The 11,519-nt window shown below is 32.3% G+C and overlaps 2 protein-coding genes across 3 annotated transcripts; one reads left to right on the top strand and one right to left on the bottom strand.

Annotated features, from left to right (window-relative positions):
• Nucleotides 1-171: 171 nt before the first annotated feature.
• On the bottom strand, nt 172-3,955 carry LOC111427425 (E3 ubiquitin-protein ligase Bre1). The gene is made up of 6 exons (XM_023062567.2): nt 3,851-3,955; nt 3,506-3,685; nt 3,068-3,443; nt 1,530-2,841; nt 1,068-1,472; nt 172-1,011 (listed from the first exon to the last, which is right to left on the bottom strand). Exons 2-6 carry the CDS (start codon nt 3,650-3,652, stop codon nt 327-329), a joined length of 2,925 nt encoding a protein of 974 aa, XP_022918335.1. The 5' UTR covers nt 3,653-3,685; nt 3,851-3,955; the 3' UTR covers nt 172-326.
• A 770-nt stretch (nt 3,956-4,725) lies between these two features.
• LOC111427424 (zinc finger protein 62 homolog) lies at nt 4,726-11,206 on the top strand. 2 transcript variants are annotated; one of them, XM_023062563.2, is made up of 5 exons: nt 4,726-5,068; nt 5,458-5,616; nt 5,920-6,037; nt 6,159-6,329; nt 8,022-11,206. In XM_023062563.2, exons 1-5 carry the CDS (start codon nt 4,907-4,909, stop codon nt 11,030-11,032), a joined length of 3,621 nt encoding a protein of 1,206 aa, XP_022918331.1. In that variant the 5' UTR covers nt 4,726-4,906; the 3' UTR covers nt 11,033-11,206. The 2 variants fall into 2 exon arrangements, with proteins under 2 accessions (XP_022918331.1, XP_022918333.1); XM_023062565.2 differs by lacking the exon at nt 6,159-6,329.
• Nucleotides 11,207-11,519: the final 313 nt, after the last annotated feature.

Raw genomic sequence — 11,519 nt, 5'->3', positions numbered from 1 at the left:
ACAACAAAATAGATAGTAAGTATATACCTATTTATTCAATCTTTCAAAATAAAAAACTTAATGTCAAAATTAAGACTTAAAAAATCAAGTTATAAATTTTACGACAGCTTTTACAATCCTTAAAGATTAATTTCATTTTGTATCAACGATACATATTTCTTTTTCATATTACTATTAATATACATGGAATATATGAAAACAACATAGCGTCATCCAAAATCATTCCAACACAGTTACATACCTAACTCGCCCTAATTTTCTAAACATTCGACCAAAGGATAAAAAATAAATAACCCCCAAATTGAAAAATAATTTTTTAAAGTAATTTAAAAATATAATCGATGATAATCGTTAGCTCCAAACGCACAATTACATTTTGGACACTTTCTCTGCCTCGTTTCGTATCGCGTTTTAAGACAATCGTAACAAAAAACATGGAAACATTTCGATAACACGGAATCTTTACGTTTAACTTTACAAGACGGACAAGTTAAAGTCTCTTTGTACTCTCGGATTTCCTCCATCATCACTTCGTCTAACGTCGTACCTGCCATTTCCATTTTCTTCATCCGTTCTGCTTTGCGTTTCAATTGAGCAATTTCCTCTTGTAACCGTTTCGTTTTATACGCCTCCGCTTCCAACGAAGACGTTTTTTCAGTGACGACTTGTTGCGCTTCTTTCATTTGCGAGTGATACTTTTCAAGATGCAATTTTAAATCGGCCGCGGATTGAGCCGATTCAATCGCTTTCCTTTTGTGCATTTCCATCGCTTGCTGTCTCAGTGCTAATTCTTTTTCGGCCGTTGCTAAAGTGTTTTGTAAAATCCGTTCTTTTTCCTCCAATTTTCTTACAACCAACATTGCGGCTTCCACTTGTGTACTTAATGTACTGACTTGTTCTTTTAGTACATCTTTTTCTTCGCGTGCTAATTTGTGTAATTGATTTGATTTGATTCGTTCGGTCATTAATTTAAAATTAGCATCATCTTTTTCACGCAATTGTTGAATCAACCTAAAAAAATATTTTTGTTAATTTTGTTTTAGTTAATTATATTAATATTTTTTAACCTAGAATTTTGTTCTTGCATATCTTCAAACGCTTGTCCTGTTACTTCCATTTCATTTAAAAGGGCCTCTTCCTCATGGGAACCAACAAATGGTCTCATTTGATGTAATACATTATGCCCCGCCCAATTACCATCTGCGGGTTTTTGAGAAGCTACTTGTTTTTGCAACTCATACTTTTGCTCTTCAAGCTGCTTTATTTTCCTTAAAGCTTCTTCATCGGCTAATTTTTTACGCTCTTCTCGCTTGCTCTCTTGTATCTTTTTTAATTGTTGTTTCATATCATCTAATTCGGTTCGCAATTTTTTCTCAGCAGCCATTAATTGGACTTTGTCGCGTTGTTCTTTCGTAACACTTTTATGCATGTCTAACAGAAGTTTCATTTCTTTTTGTTCATTTAAAGCTTTTCTGAAATTAAAAAGTTGATTGAACTACATCTATATTTGTTTATTTTAAATTACTTACTTTAATTGTGCTTTAAGATCTCTAATTATTTCATTTTCAGCAATTTTAGCCTCTTTGGCCCTTTGAGCTTCTCTATGTTCCTTTTCTGATTTAACCCCAACCTCTTTTTTAGCTGTCTTCTCCTGCTTTCCTCCTTCTTTTTTGATACTTGGCGATCCTCCAGCTCCACTTTTATCTTTCTCTCCATCTCCCTCTTCCGCCGTCTCTGATTCTTCTTCATTCTCCTTTTTAATCGATGGCGTTCCTGATCCTTCCTCTTTTACTTGAGCCCCTCCCATCTCACCACAACTATTATCCTCCTCTTTGATATTTTCTAATTTAATACCCTCTTTGGAATCTTGATTTGCCATTATTTGTTGTTGACCCAATTTCAAAGTTAAATCTTCAATTTCTTTTCGTAGTTTTGGAATTTCAGCATTCGCTTCTTTATATTTTCGCTTATAACGATGGACTTCGCCTTTTAATTGTTGAGTATTGTTTTGTAAAGATGTTATTAGATGTCGCATTTCACGATTAATGGGACCCGTTTGCTCGTTAGCCGCCAAATTTTGTTCGAATTCAATTCGTAACATTTCATATTCCTTACGTAACTGAGCCAAAATATCTTCCAATTGCATTACTTCTTGACGTAACTTTTTCTGTGCTATTAATTCCTCGGATTCCATTAATTCGATATTTCTCAAATGAGCGTTTTTACTCGTTTGTAATTGTTGCCGGGCTTCGTCTAACTGAGTTTTTAATTGCATTGATTCATTATAGAGAACAGAAAATTGCGATTGTAAACATTTATATTCAGTAGTTTCAACAATAACACTTTCTGGTAATTGGCGAATATCCATTTTTAATTTTTCAACCTCTTTCAATGTTTCGCGATGAGTTTGATGCAATTTATCGAGTTCTTGTAGCCGATTATTCGCCAATTCTCGCCATTCCTCAATTTCTTTATTTAAATCTTCAAATTTAGCTTGAGAAACCGTTGATTGAACAGGTTTTGGTTTTTCACCTTTATCAGGATCACCATGTAATTGATGATAAGTTTTTAATTTTTCTATAGCTTCAGCTAAATGATTTTCTAATTTATCATTACGATTTCGAACTTTTCCCAGTTCATATTGAAGATCATCAATTTGATTTTTTAATTCAGCGTTTTCAGTTTCCTTTGCGGTCAGTTTATCATGAATTTCTGCCATTTTTAAATTAGCTGTGTGATATTTTTCATGCATTGCTGTATGAAGATTTTGTAATTTACGATTTTCACCTTCTAATTGAATATTTGTTTGACGAATTGCATCTTCAACACAAGGTGCTTCCTCTATTACAAAAAAAAAAGATAAAACTTTAATTAAACAATTTAAGAATAATTTATATTTATTAAAAATTATTTATTAAAAAATAAATCTCCAAATTTTTAAAATAACCTTAAAAATTCTGCCTGTCAATGTCAAATTTAAAAATTTTCCATGACAACCAATTTAAATTTATTACTAAACATTAAAAAAACAAAATTCCTAGTTGAAAACAACTTAACCTCAACTTACGTCCATCAAGTTCTCCTTTTAAAACTAAAGTTAGTTTTTCATTCCTCTGCATTAATCTATCAAAAGCTTGTATAAGTTTTCCCACTGCTCTTTTTGAAACTTGAACCCTATTCGCTAATTTATCATCAAGTTCCTCTTTATCCCATGTTGATAGTTGCATTAAAAACGATGTTGTTGCTTCATTTTCGTTTTTATTTTCAGACTCATCAGAAGTTTCGGCATCGAATCTTTGAAGTAAGATCCTAATGTCTTCATTAAGCTGATTCCAATATCGATTAACCACATTTAAAACTGCGTCGTCTTGAGTTTGACGTTTTTCTAATTGTTCAATACGTTGTCGTAGTTCACATTCGGTACGATGACGTTGTTCTATTCTCTAATATAAGAAAATTAAAAAAAAAAGATAGTTTAAAGCGAAACATTTATGGAAATAAATACCTGAGCTAATTTTTTGTTTTGAAATTGAAGAACTTTAATATCTAATTCTTCGAGAGTTGAAACGGGACCAATTAAGTGAGGTTCGAAATGTATCTTTTTTATGGGCGGTTGGCCGCTGCCGCTTTCTTCCATATGCCGTTTCGACATTTCAGGGGTCTTTGAATTGATGGTTTAACGGTTCTGGATCAATAAAGATAAAATATATTAAAAAAATTATGAATAAACTGTTTTAGTTGTATGTAATTGATTTTTTTAGGTAAAACTATACATTGTTTAGACAAAAACTAGGTTTAAATCGCAAAAAATGATATTGATGTTTGTTTTATAAAGAAAAAACCGTATTACATTTAGTAATTCGTTGTTAAATTTGTTGCTCAAACATCGCTACCGTTAAACTTTAGGTTTGACAGGAAAAAAGAAAACATAGAGGTTAAAAAATCACTAAACGTCAAACACGCCGCATAGTTGCCAACTTAAATACTATTTTGTGTTGGTATATCGTTTTTGCTATTCTCGTTAAATTTGTTTAATTTTGCATTAATTTTGATTAATTGTTTAATTAATTTGTGTTAATTTAATTGGTTTCTAAAATAAGAAATTTTTTGTTTTAAATGTTCTAAAATTGTAGTCACTGAATTCCAGTCTGGTCGATAATGTACAACCACGTGATCAACGAGAACCTTTACATAAGCGGTGTTTATTTGCCTGTAACTAATCTTCCAAAATATTCGAAAACCCCTTCTATTCCTGAAATGATAACGGTTTGATCGGTTTTGGGTATACCCTCACAGAGATATCTTTTTCTAAAATAGAAATAAAATGTGAAAGTCCGTCTTGTATTCCGTTCTGAAACCCATAACTAGGATGCTGCTAGCCTTGGACGACAACGTTTCTTAGATTAAAACCCTAAATAAACTTTTAGATTATGATGATCTTGATTTTTCTTTTGGTAATTTGAAACACACATCAAGTTCAGTAAATTGGTTCAAAGAATTTGATGATATTCAAAGTACAAATCAATGATGACCTCCATTGCGAGTCTTTATTAATCCACCATACCACCATGATTTCGAAGTCTACTTTGAAACTAAATGCTCAATAATAACTACAAGACATTGATAAAAGTCTCAATAATAGGTTAAAAATCAAAATAAATTTATAATTTGCAAAATATCCAATGTGTTTTCTGGGCGTTCGTGTGTCAGGAGGAAGCAAGCATTGGAGAAGTGGGGATGGATATTATGGCGTTGGAATGGCAGTGAATAGTCGCCGTCGTTCTCTCCTCTCAAAGCAGGTTACTTTGATGAACGTGTGGCTTGGTGAATCTAATCGTCCGAAATTTTAAAGCAAACGGTGGTGATGGTGTAACGAATTCAGTGTTTGTTTAAACTAAAGTGAATTATGATGGGAGACGAAGCGAGGTTTGGAAATTATAGCTGTTGTTGCCGCCTGTGCTTATCGGAACAGTTCGAGTCGTTGAAGCCAATATTCGAGGGCGCCGACGAGAATAACGAAGATGGACCGTTTTTGGTACAACAAATTCAATCGTTCCTGGGCATAGAAGTAAGTAGTGTTTTTATTTATTATTTTGAAATTGACTTTTCATGTCAAGTCTTTGGGATTACTATGCCTCAAGGAATATGATAAAGTGACGCCAAGTCTGGAATGCAGCCATTTTCAGTTCATTTAGCAAATGGCTGATGAACAAGCCTTGGTGGCAAGAATGGTTGAAAACATCACTGAAAAACATTTTTGACGCCCAATTCTGAATTGACACCCTAATTTCTAATTTTCTTCATTTTCTATTTGCGTTTCAACATCTTATCACCATGATTCATTCAATTGATGATGTAAGATAACATCAATTAGTAATTATTGGTAAAGCTTTTTAATTTTAAGGTTATTTTTTTATCATAAGATGCAAAGTTTTACTACATTTTCTGTCTAAACAGATTGTTCAAGGGGACAAATTATCTACAATGATTTGCGACCTATGTCGCCAGAAGATCCATGGTTTTCAAGAATACAAGAAATCATGTTCAGAAAATCAAAGAAAATTACAAAACTTGTTGAGCACTTGGGATCCAACCGGTGAATCCAACTCCAATATGGTAATAATCATTTTTTATTAATAATACTAGCAAAAGTATTGAAATCATTAATTACAACACATTATTAAGATAACCCTAACCTAACTTTTATTTTTTTAAAACATTTTTTGTGCGTCAAAAGAAACTGTTTTAATGTTTTTTAGTATCATTTTTGTGCTGAATGAAATACATCCTTCCAATAATTTACAATCAACATAAAAAATAGTTAATGTATACATATGTGCATTGGGTTGCCTAATATTTTATTTAAGATTTAGACTCTACAAATTAAAGATAAATTGAGGTTAAATTACATTTTTATAGGTGATTATCAAAGAGGAACCATCTGAAATTGAGGATTACTATGATGAACCCCCAATTTTATCACCACAACATCGACCTATAGAAGAAGATACCTTAGCATCCACAACAGAAATGAATGGTGCGTAAAATTCATACTAAATTTGTATTTTCTTGCTTTTCTTTTTTTGGTATTTTACATTTTATTGTTTTTTTTATTTGGTCTTGGTTTGATCTAAGCTTTATTGGCTGCATCTTTTTAGCACACGCATTAAACGATCACACACTCGAAATACCTCTTATTCTACCAAAGACCATAATCACTAATAGTAACAAAACATGTTCGTATTGCAATAAAAGTTTTTCCACCTCCGGTAACCGCTTAAGGCATGAAAGGATGTCCCATCGTATCGAAAATATAACAAGTTTTAGTGGTACGTAGGTTTTTTTTTTTTGGTTTGTAGAAATAATTTTTTTCTTTTTATTTATTAACAAATTAAATTATTAACGTTTTAATGGGTTTATTGTGGATTTACCAAGATATGTTTTATAAATAAACCCCCAAATTGGTTTATGATGATGTTTGTAGAAATGTATGTGTCACCATATGTGTAATTGTGTTGATTTAATTAAACACAATACAAAATGTAAATAAAACTGAAAGACAAAACATTAAAAAGATCATAAGTTTTTTTCAATTGCAATAAAGAAATGCTTTCTAAGTTAGTTAAACTTTCGATCCTGTGGTGCATTGAGGCTCATAATGATTGAAATCACTCCAAACTTTCTGAAATCGTGGAATTAAACTGGACATGGTCACCCTCATTTCCTTTTCCAATTGTAATAGTACTGTAGCTTCAGCATTTTTTTCCAATTATTCTCAGACTAATTGTGTTTTCGAACTAAGGCATTTTCAAATGAAACTTCCCAGCAAACTCACCAATTATAATATTTATCACTGTTGTAAACCATAGTTTTAATGCTTTTTATATCTTAACGTTTAAAATGTGGTATTTCTTGTATCAATTTGATCTTATTCAATAAATAATACAGGTATTATTGTTATTCTTATCATTGTGCAATGTCAGGTATAAAAAGTTAACTTTAATAGTACTCTTGATAATACATAAAGAATAGTTGTGGTATTTATTAAATTTATTGAAAGGTTTCAAAAGTTTTGTCTCAATTGTATTCATAAAAAAATCACTAAGGGGCTCTTTAATGGTGATCTCATAGGGATATCGTCAGCATAGTTATATAACTCTTTACAAATTGAAAAGAATTCATTTTTGTGCATGTTCTAATTAGTGCAAAGAGTTGGCTCTATCATACAAGTCAAAAAATTCTGCTTGAATTGTTACCCATTCTTCTCTTTTTTAAAATTATCTGTAATGAATACGTACAATATAGAAAAAAAATTGTAATCACAAAATTGAGTGACATAAAGCGTTTAAAAATGTCCATTTTCCCGCCAAAATATGACGTTGACAGCCCCAAATAGCACAAAAACATGGCGAATAACTAGACGATAACTAACGGCAACCAACACGTATCTAAGCAACGCGTTATTCTTTGAGACGATTACGATGACAGATGTCATCAATTTATAGGTTAAAACTATCTGTCTGAAAAGTCACTTACAAATTTTACAAAATCAACTTTATTTGCAATTTTTGGATAAAATCCGATCTTACAACACACAAAAAGGCTTCAAAGTGAATTTCAATAAACGGAATCAATTCAAAATTATGTCACATTCCTTGTAACAATAAACATCCATTTGATGATGTAGAAAAAAACGGAGTTTACAAGTAGAGTTGCAAAAACTGCGATAAATTTTAAATAAGCCAGCCCAGCAGAAACTTGAGATTTTTTATTAAAGATCATATCATTAAGCAATTCCTATCTTCAAACATTTTTAACATCATCACTTTGTTAACATATAAATTATATGTATGTTATGTTTAGAAATTTTTTTTAAAAGGGAAATCTTTAAAACATCATTACAAACCAATTTGAAAATTTATTTATATTCACACTTCTATAATAACCTTATCTACAAAAACTAAATCATTTCAATGATTCTTTTTAAACCATGAACTAATATTTTAATTTATTAATTATAGTTTTATCAAGTCAAGAAGAAGTTTCTCAACACTCTATCGACTCTCAAATCAGTCAAAACGGATCAATTCCACCCAGTTTAGATTCAGAAGCGGATCTTTCCGAATCAGACGTGCAAAAAATTCAATTTGCAGCTGGATTACGTTTAAAATCAAAGTCTCTTACAAACAATTGTGATGCTTCAAAGGCAGACCTTTCGTTAACAAAAATTGAGGAAGCTTACATCGAGAAAAACAAAGCTTTGGTCTCAATGTTGTACAGCTCTTACTGTGCTTGCCACAACTTCAATTACAACACCGCGAAACGTCTTTACGGACATTTACGCGCCAATTACAATTGGGTTCCAGTGTTCACCTGTTACAATTGCTTGATTACGTTCACGTCGAGGGCTGCTTTGATGACTCATGGGAGAAGATGTCCAAAACCGTTCCTCGAAAACTGTATCCGACTGGCGCAAGTAAAGAAACGGTTGGATAATAGAACGAGATTGTACCAGTTTTATAGATGTGGAATGTGTGATTTAAACTTTGCATTTTACGATGATTATGAAAATCATTTACATCAAGATCATGCTGTGGCGGAATATTGTAAGTGGTGCTCTAAAGTGTTTACTACAAAAGAGGAGGCAACAAAACATTTATTTGAAAGCTGTAATCTTCATTATTTCTGCGATATTTGTTACACTGCTTTTGAAACTTTGGATAAGTTTAAAGAACATTGCGAAATTGATCACGATAAGAATGATAATTACGTTTTCGTCGAATATCACAAAGAATTTAAACTAGTAGATCCACTAGAGATATTACGATCAAGAAAGCGTAAGTATCCGGAAACAGAACCTGATCCGCAAATCGATCTGATAAACCCGGCGAAAAAAATGAAATCCATAAAACTAGAAAAAGCAAGAAGGGTCGATGAAATATCGGAAGATGATCTAGACATTGACGATGTCTATCAAAATGATAGTTCAAATACATCTTATAATTTAAGATCACCGACACTAAAAACGCCAAGGAAGTACGGAAAATACAAATTTAACGGTTGGAAAACCGAACCTTCAAAATGTGAAAAATGCGATCGAGAATTCTCGACTTACTATAACATGGTGCGTCATATGAAAACTCACGAAGAATCGGAAAAGCATTTGCAATGTTCATTTTGCCCAGAAAAGTTCCGATTAGTATCCGAACTAAAAGAGCATTTAAATATAACCCACGGAGAAGCTCACATTTGCTCCGATTGCGGTAAACAATTCGAAACATTCAAACAACTCGATCAACATCGATTCATTCATCTAAATATTAAAGTATATCGCGATTCTGAAACATCTTCATATCGCGTCACAAACCCACGTTACCAATGTGAAGAATGCGATTCAGCTTTCGAAACTGAACCACTATTAAAACAACATTTATCCAAACATTATGTGGTTGTTAAAAGGGAACCTGATATTGGCAGACCAAGATCGGAAGATGGTTTCGAATCTTCATCATCGAAACGTCTAAAACACTCTTGCGAAGATTGCAACAGACATTATTTAAGCGCGAAGGGGCTATGGTTACATAATAAACGTCACCATCCGAATCGGACGGTACCCCAGCAATCTTACAAGTGCGACATTTGTGATAAAGTGTGTTCTACAAACGCTGCGTACCATTCCCATCGAGCGATGCATTTCAGACATTCAGCCAAAAATAAAACCGAGTTACAAAAAGACCCCAAAGCCGTTGAAGAACAAAACGATGAAGATGATGATTATTTCACCTGCAAACGTTGCTTTAAAGTTTTTTCAACCAAATACAACTTGAAAACACACTTAAAGACGCACGGTGTAAACATTGCAGGTGGTAGATCCGTTTCGAAAACTGGAAAATCAACAAAGACTTTCTGGTGTGATATTTGTCACCAAGCATGTCAAGGTTATCAAGAACTCCAAAAACATAAACAAGAACATGTTAACGAGAACTTAGGTGATACCGAGAGTATCGAAGATGATGTCGATATCAAACCTAACTTGAAAACATGCGAATTATGTTCAAGAATATTTATAACGCAATTGGGTTATATTAAGCATAAACAAAAACACGAAAAAGTGGATAATTTGAATGCGGCTCCAATTAAGAAAGCGGGATGTTTCTATTTTTGTAAATATTGTAAGATACCATTTTCGTCGACGAACGCTTTATGCGATCATATGTTAGAAGAACACGATGAAGTTATTAAGCAAAATAAACCGAAGCAACAACATGCGAAGAAATACGACTGTAATATTTGTAACAAAAGTTTTGTAAGTTCAAATGCTTTATGTTCGCACCAGGGATGGCATAAACGTACAAATAACTTGAACTCGCCATTAAATTACGCTTTGAAACCACAACCAAAAGGATACAACATCAATGAAAATCACCATCAACAACTACAACAACCGACTAATCCGAAGTTATTAAGAGAAATTAAAGAAGAACCGCAACAACAACCTACAGTAATGCCATTTAAAGCTAGGAATACCTGCAAAGTATGTGGATTATCATTTTCCACAGATACCGCCTTACAAATTCACGTTTTGGAAGTACATCGGAACGTAAACGCGACATTAATTACTCCGAAATGTACAACATGTCAAATTGAATTTGCTACAAACGAAGCGTTTGATGAACATCAAAAATTACACGCGTTGCCACCACAGCTATTATTCAAATGTAAATATTGCCCGAAAATGTTCCCGAAATGCAACGCTTTTAATATGCATATCAATACGTTCCATCCACAGTATAATACTGTTGGGAAAATAAAATGTCATGAGTGTAATCGGTTCTTCGAAAAGCAAAATGCTCTAGCGATGCATCTTAAAGTTCATGATCGGCAAAAAATGTCGATGGGTGCAACACAGCCAATGAAACAGGAAACAACACCGAAACCAGCTACAAAATTGTTCACGTGTTCGATTTGTTTTGCTAGTTTTACTATAGCCAAAGATTTACGGAACCATATTATAGCTACACATCCGTTTTAAATTATGATTTTTCACTTGATCTGATTCGTACAGTGAATGAAAGTTTCAGCTTATTTATTTTTATTTTCGATTCTATGTTCGTTTTATTTTTATTGACGCCCTCAAACACATTCATTAATGCAGACTTATTTTTAAGGTTAGGAGAGGTTAGGTTAGAGATTATTCCTTTTGTTCTATGTTAATTTTAGTAAAATTCTTTCTAGGTTAACTTTCGTATTACATGTTAAACACGTTTCCTACGTAGTTTAATTTTTATAATACTGTTAATTAATAATAAACACTTCTTGGAATTAAATTTTTTAGTTTTAATATTTTTTATACCATCGTCTGATTCAAATTAAAATATCTTTTTTCTTTAATTATTAATTATTACAAGCATTAAAGTATTACTAATTGTTAACTTTAATAAATTTATTAAAACCTAACCTAGCTTTATTGTTAATCAAACTTTTTCGGTCTTGGAAGTATTTGATGGTTAGGAAGCTAC

This window comes from Onthophagus taurus, chromosome 2 (assembly GCF_036711975.1).
Source record: "Onthophagus taurus isolate NC chromosome 2, IU_Otau_3.0, whole genome shotgun sequence".
In the NCBI taxonomy this organism is placed as follows: domain Eukaryota; kingdom Metazoa; phylum Arthropoda; class Insecta; order Coleoptera; family Scarabaeidae; genus Onthophagus; species Onthophagus taurus.
The sequence above is the reverse complement of the archived record's forward strand: the minus strand, read 5'-3'. Positions and strand labels throughout refer to the sequence as shown.

Coding starts and splice junctions, on each gene's coding strand:
- LOC111427425 (XM_023062567.2), bottom strand. CDS start 3,652: ATGTCGAAACGGCATATGGAAGAAAGCGGCAGCGGCCAACCGCCCATA. Junction 3,444..3,505: donor AAAACAAAAAATTAGCTCAG/GTATTTATTTCC, acceptor TTCTTATATTAG/AGAATAGAACAACGTCATCG. Junction 1,012..1,067: donor ATGCAAGAACAAAATTCTAG/GTTAAAAAATAT, acceptor ATATTTTTTTAG/GTTGATTCAACAATTGCGTG.
- LOC111427424 (XM_023062563.2), top strand. CDS start 4,907: ATGATGGGAGACGAAGCGAGGTTTGGAAATTATAGCTGTTGTTGCCGC. Junction 5,617..5,919: donor GTGAATCCAACTCCAATATG/GTAATAATCATT, acceptor ACATTTTTATAG/GTGATTATCAAAGAGGAACC. Junction 6,330..8,021: donor AAATATAACAAGTTTTAGTG/GTACGTAGGTTT, acceptor TATTAATTATAG/TTTTATCAAGTCAAGAAGAA.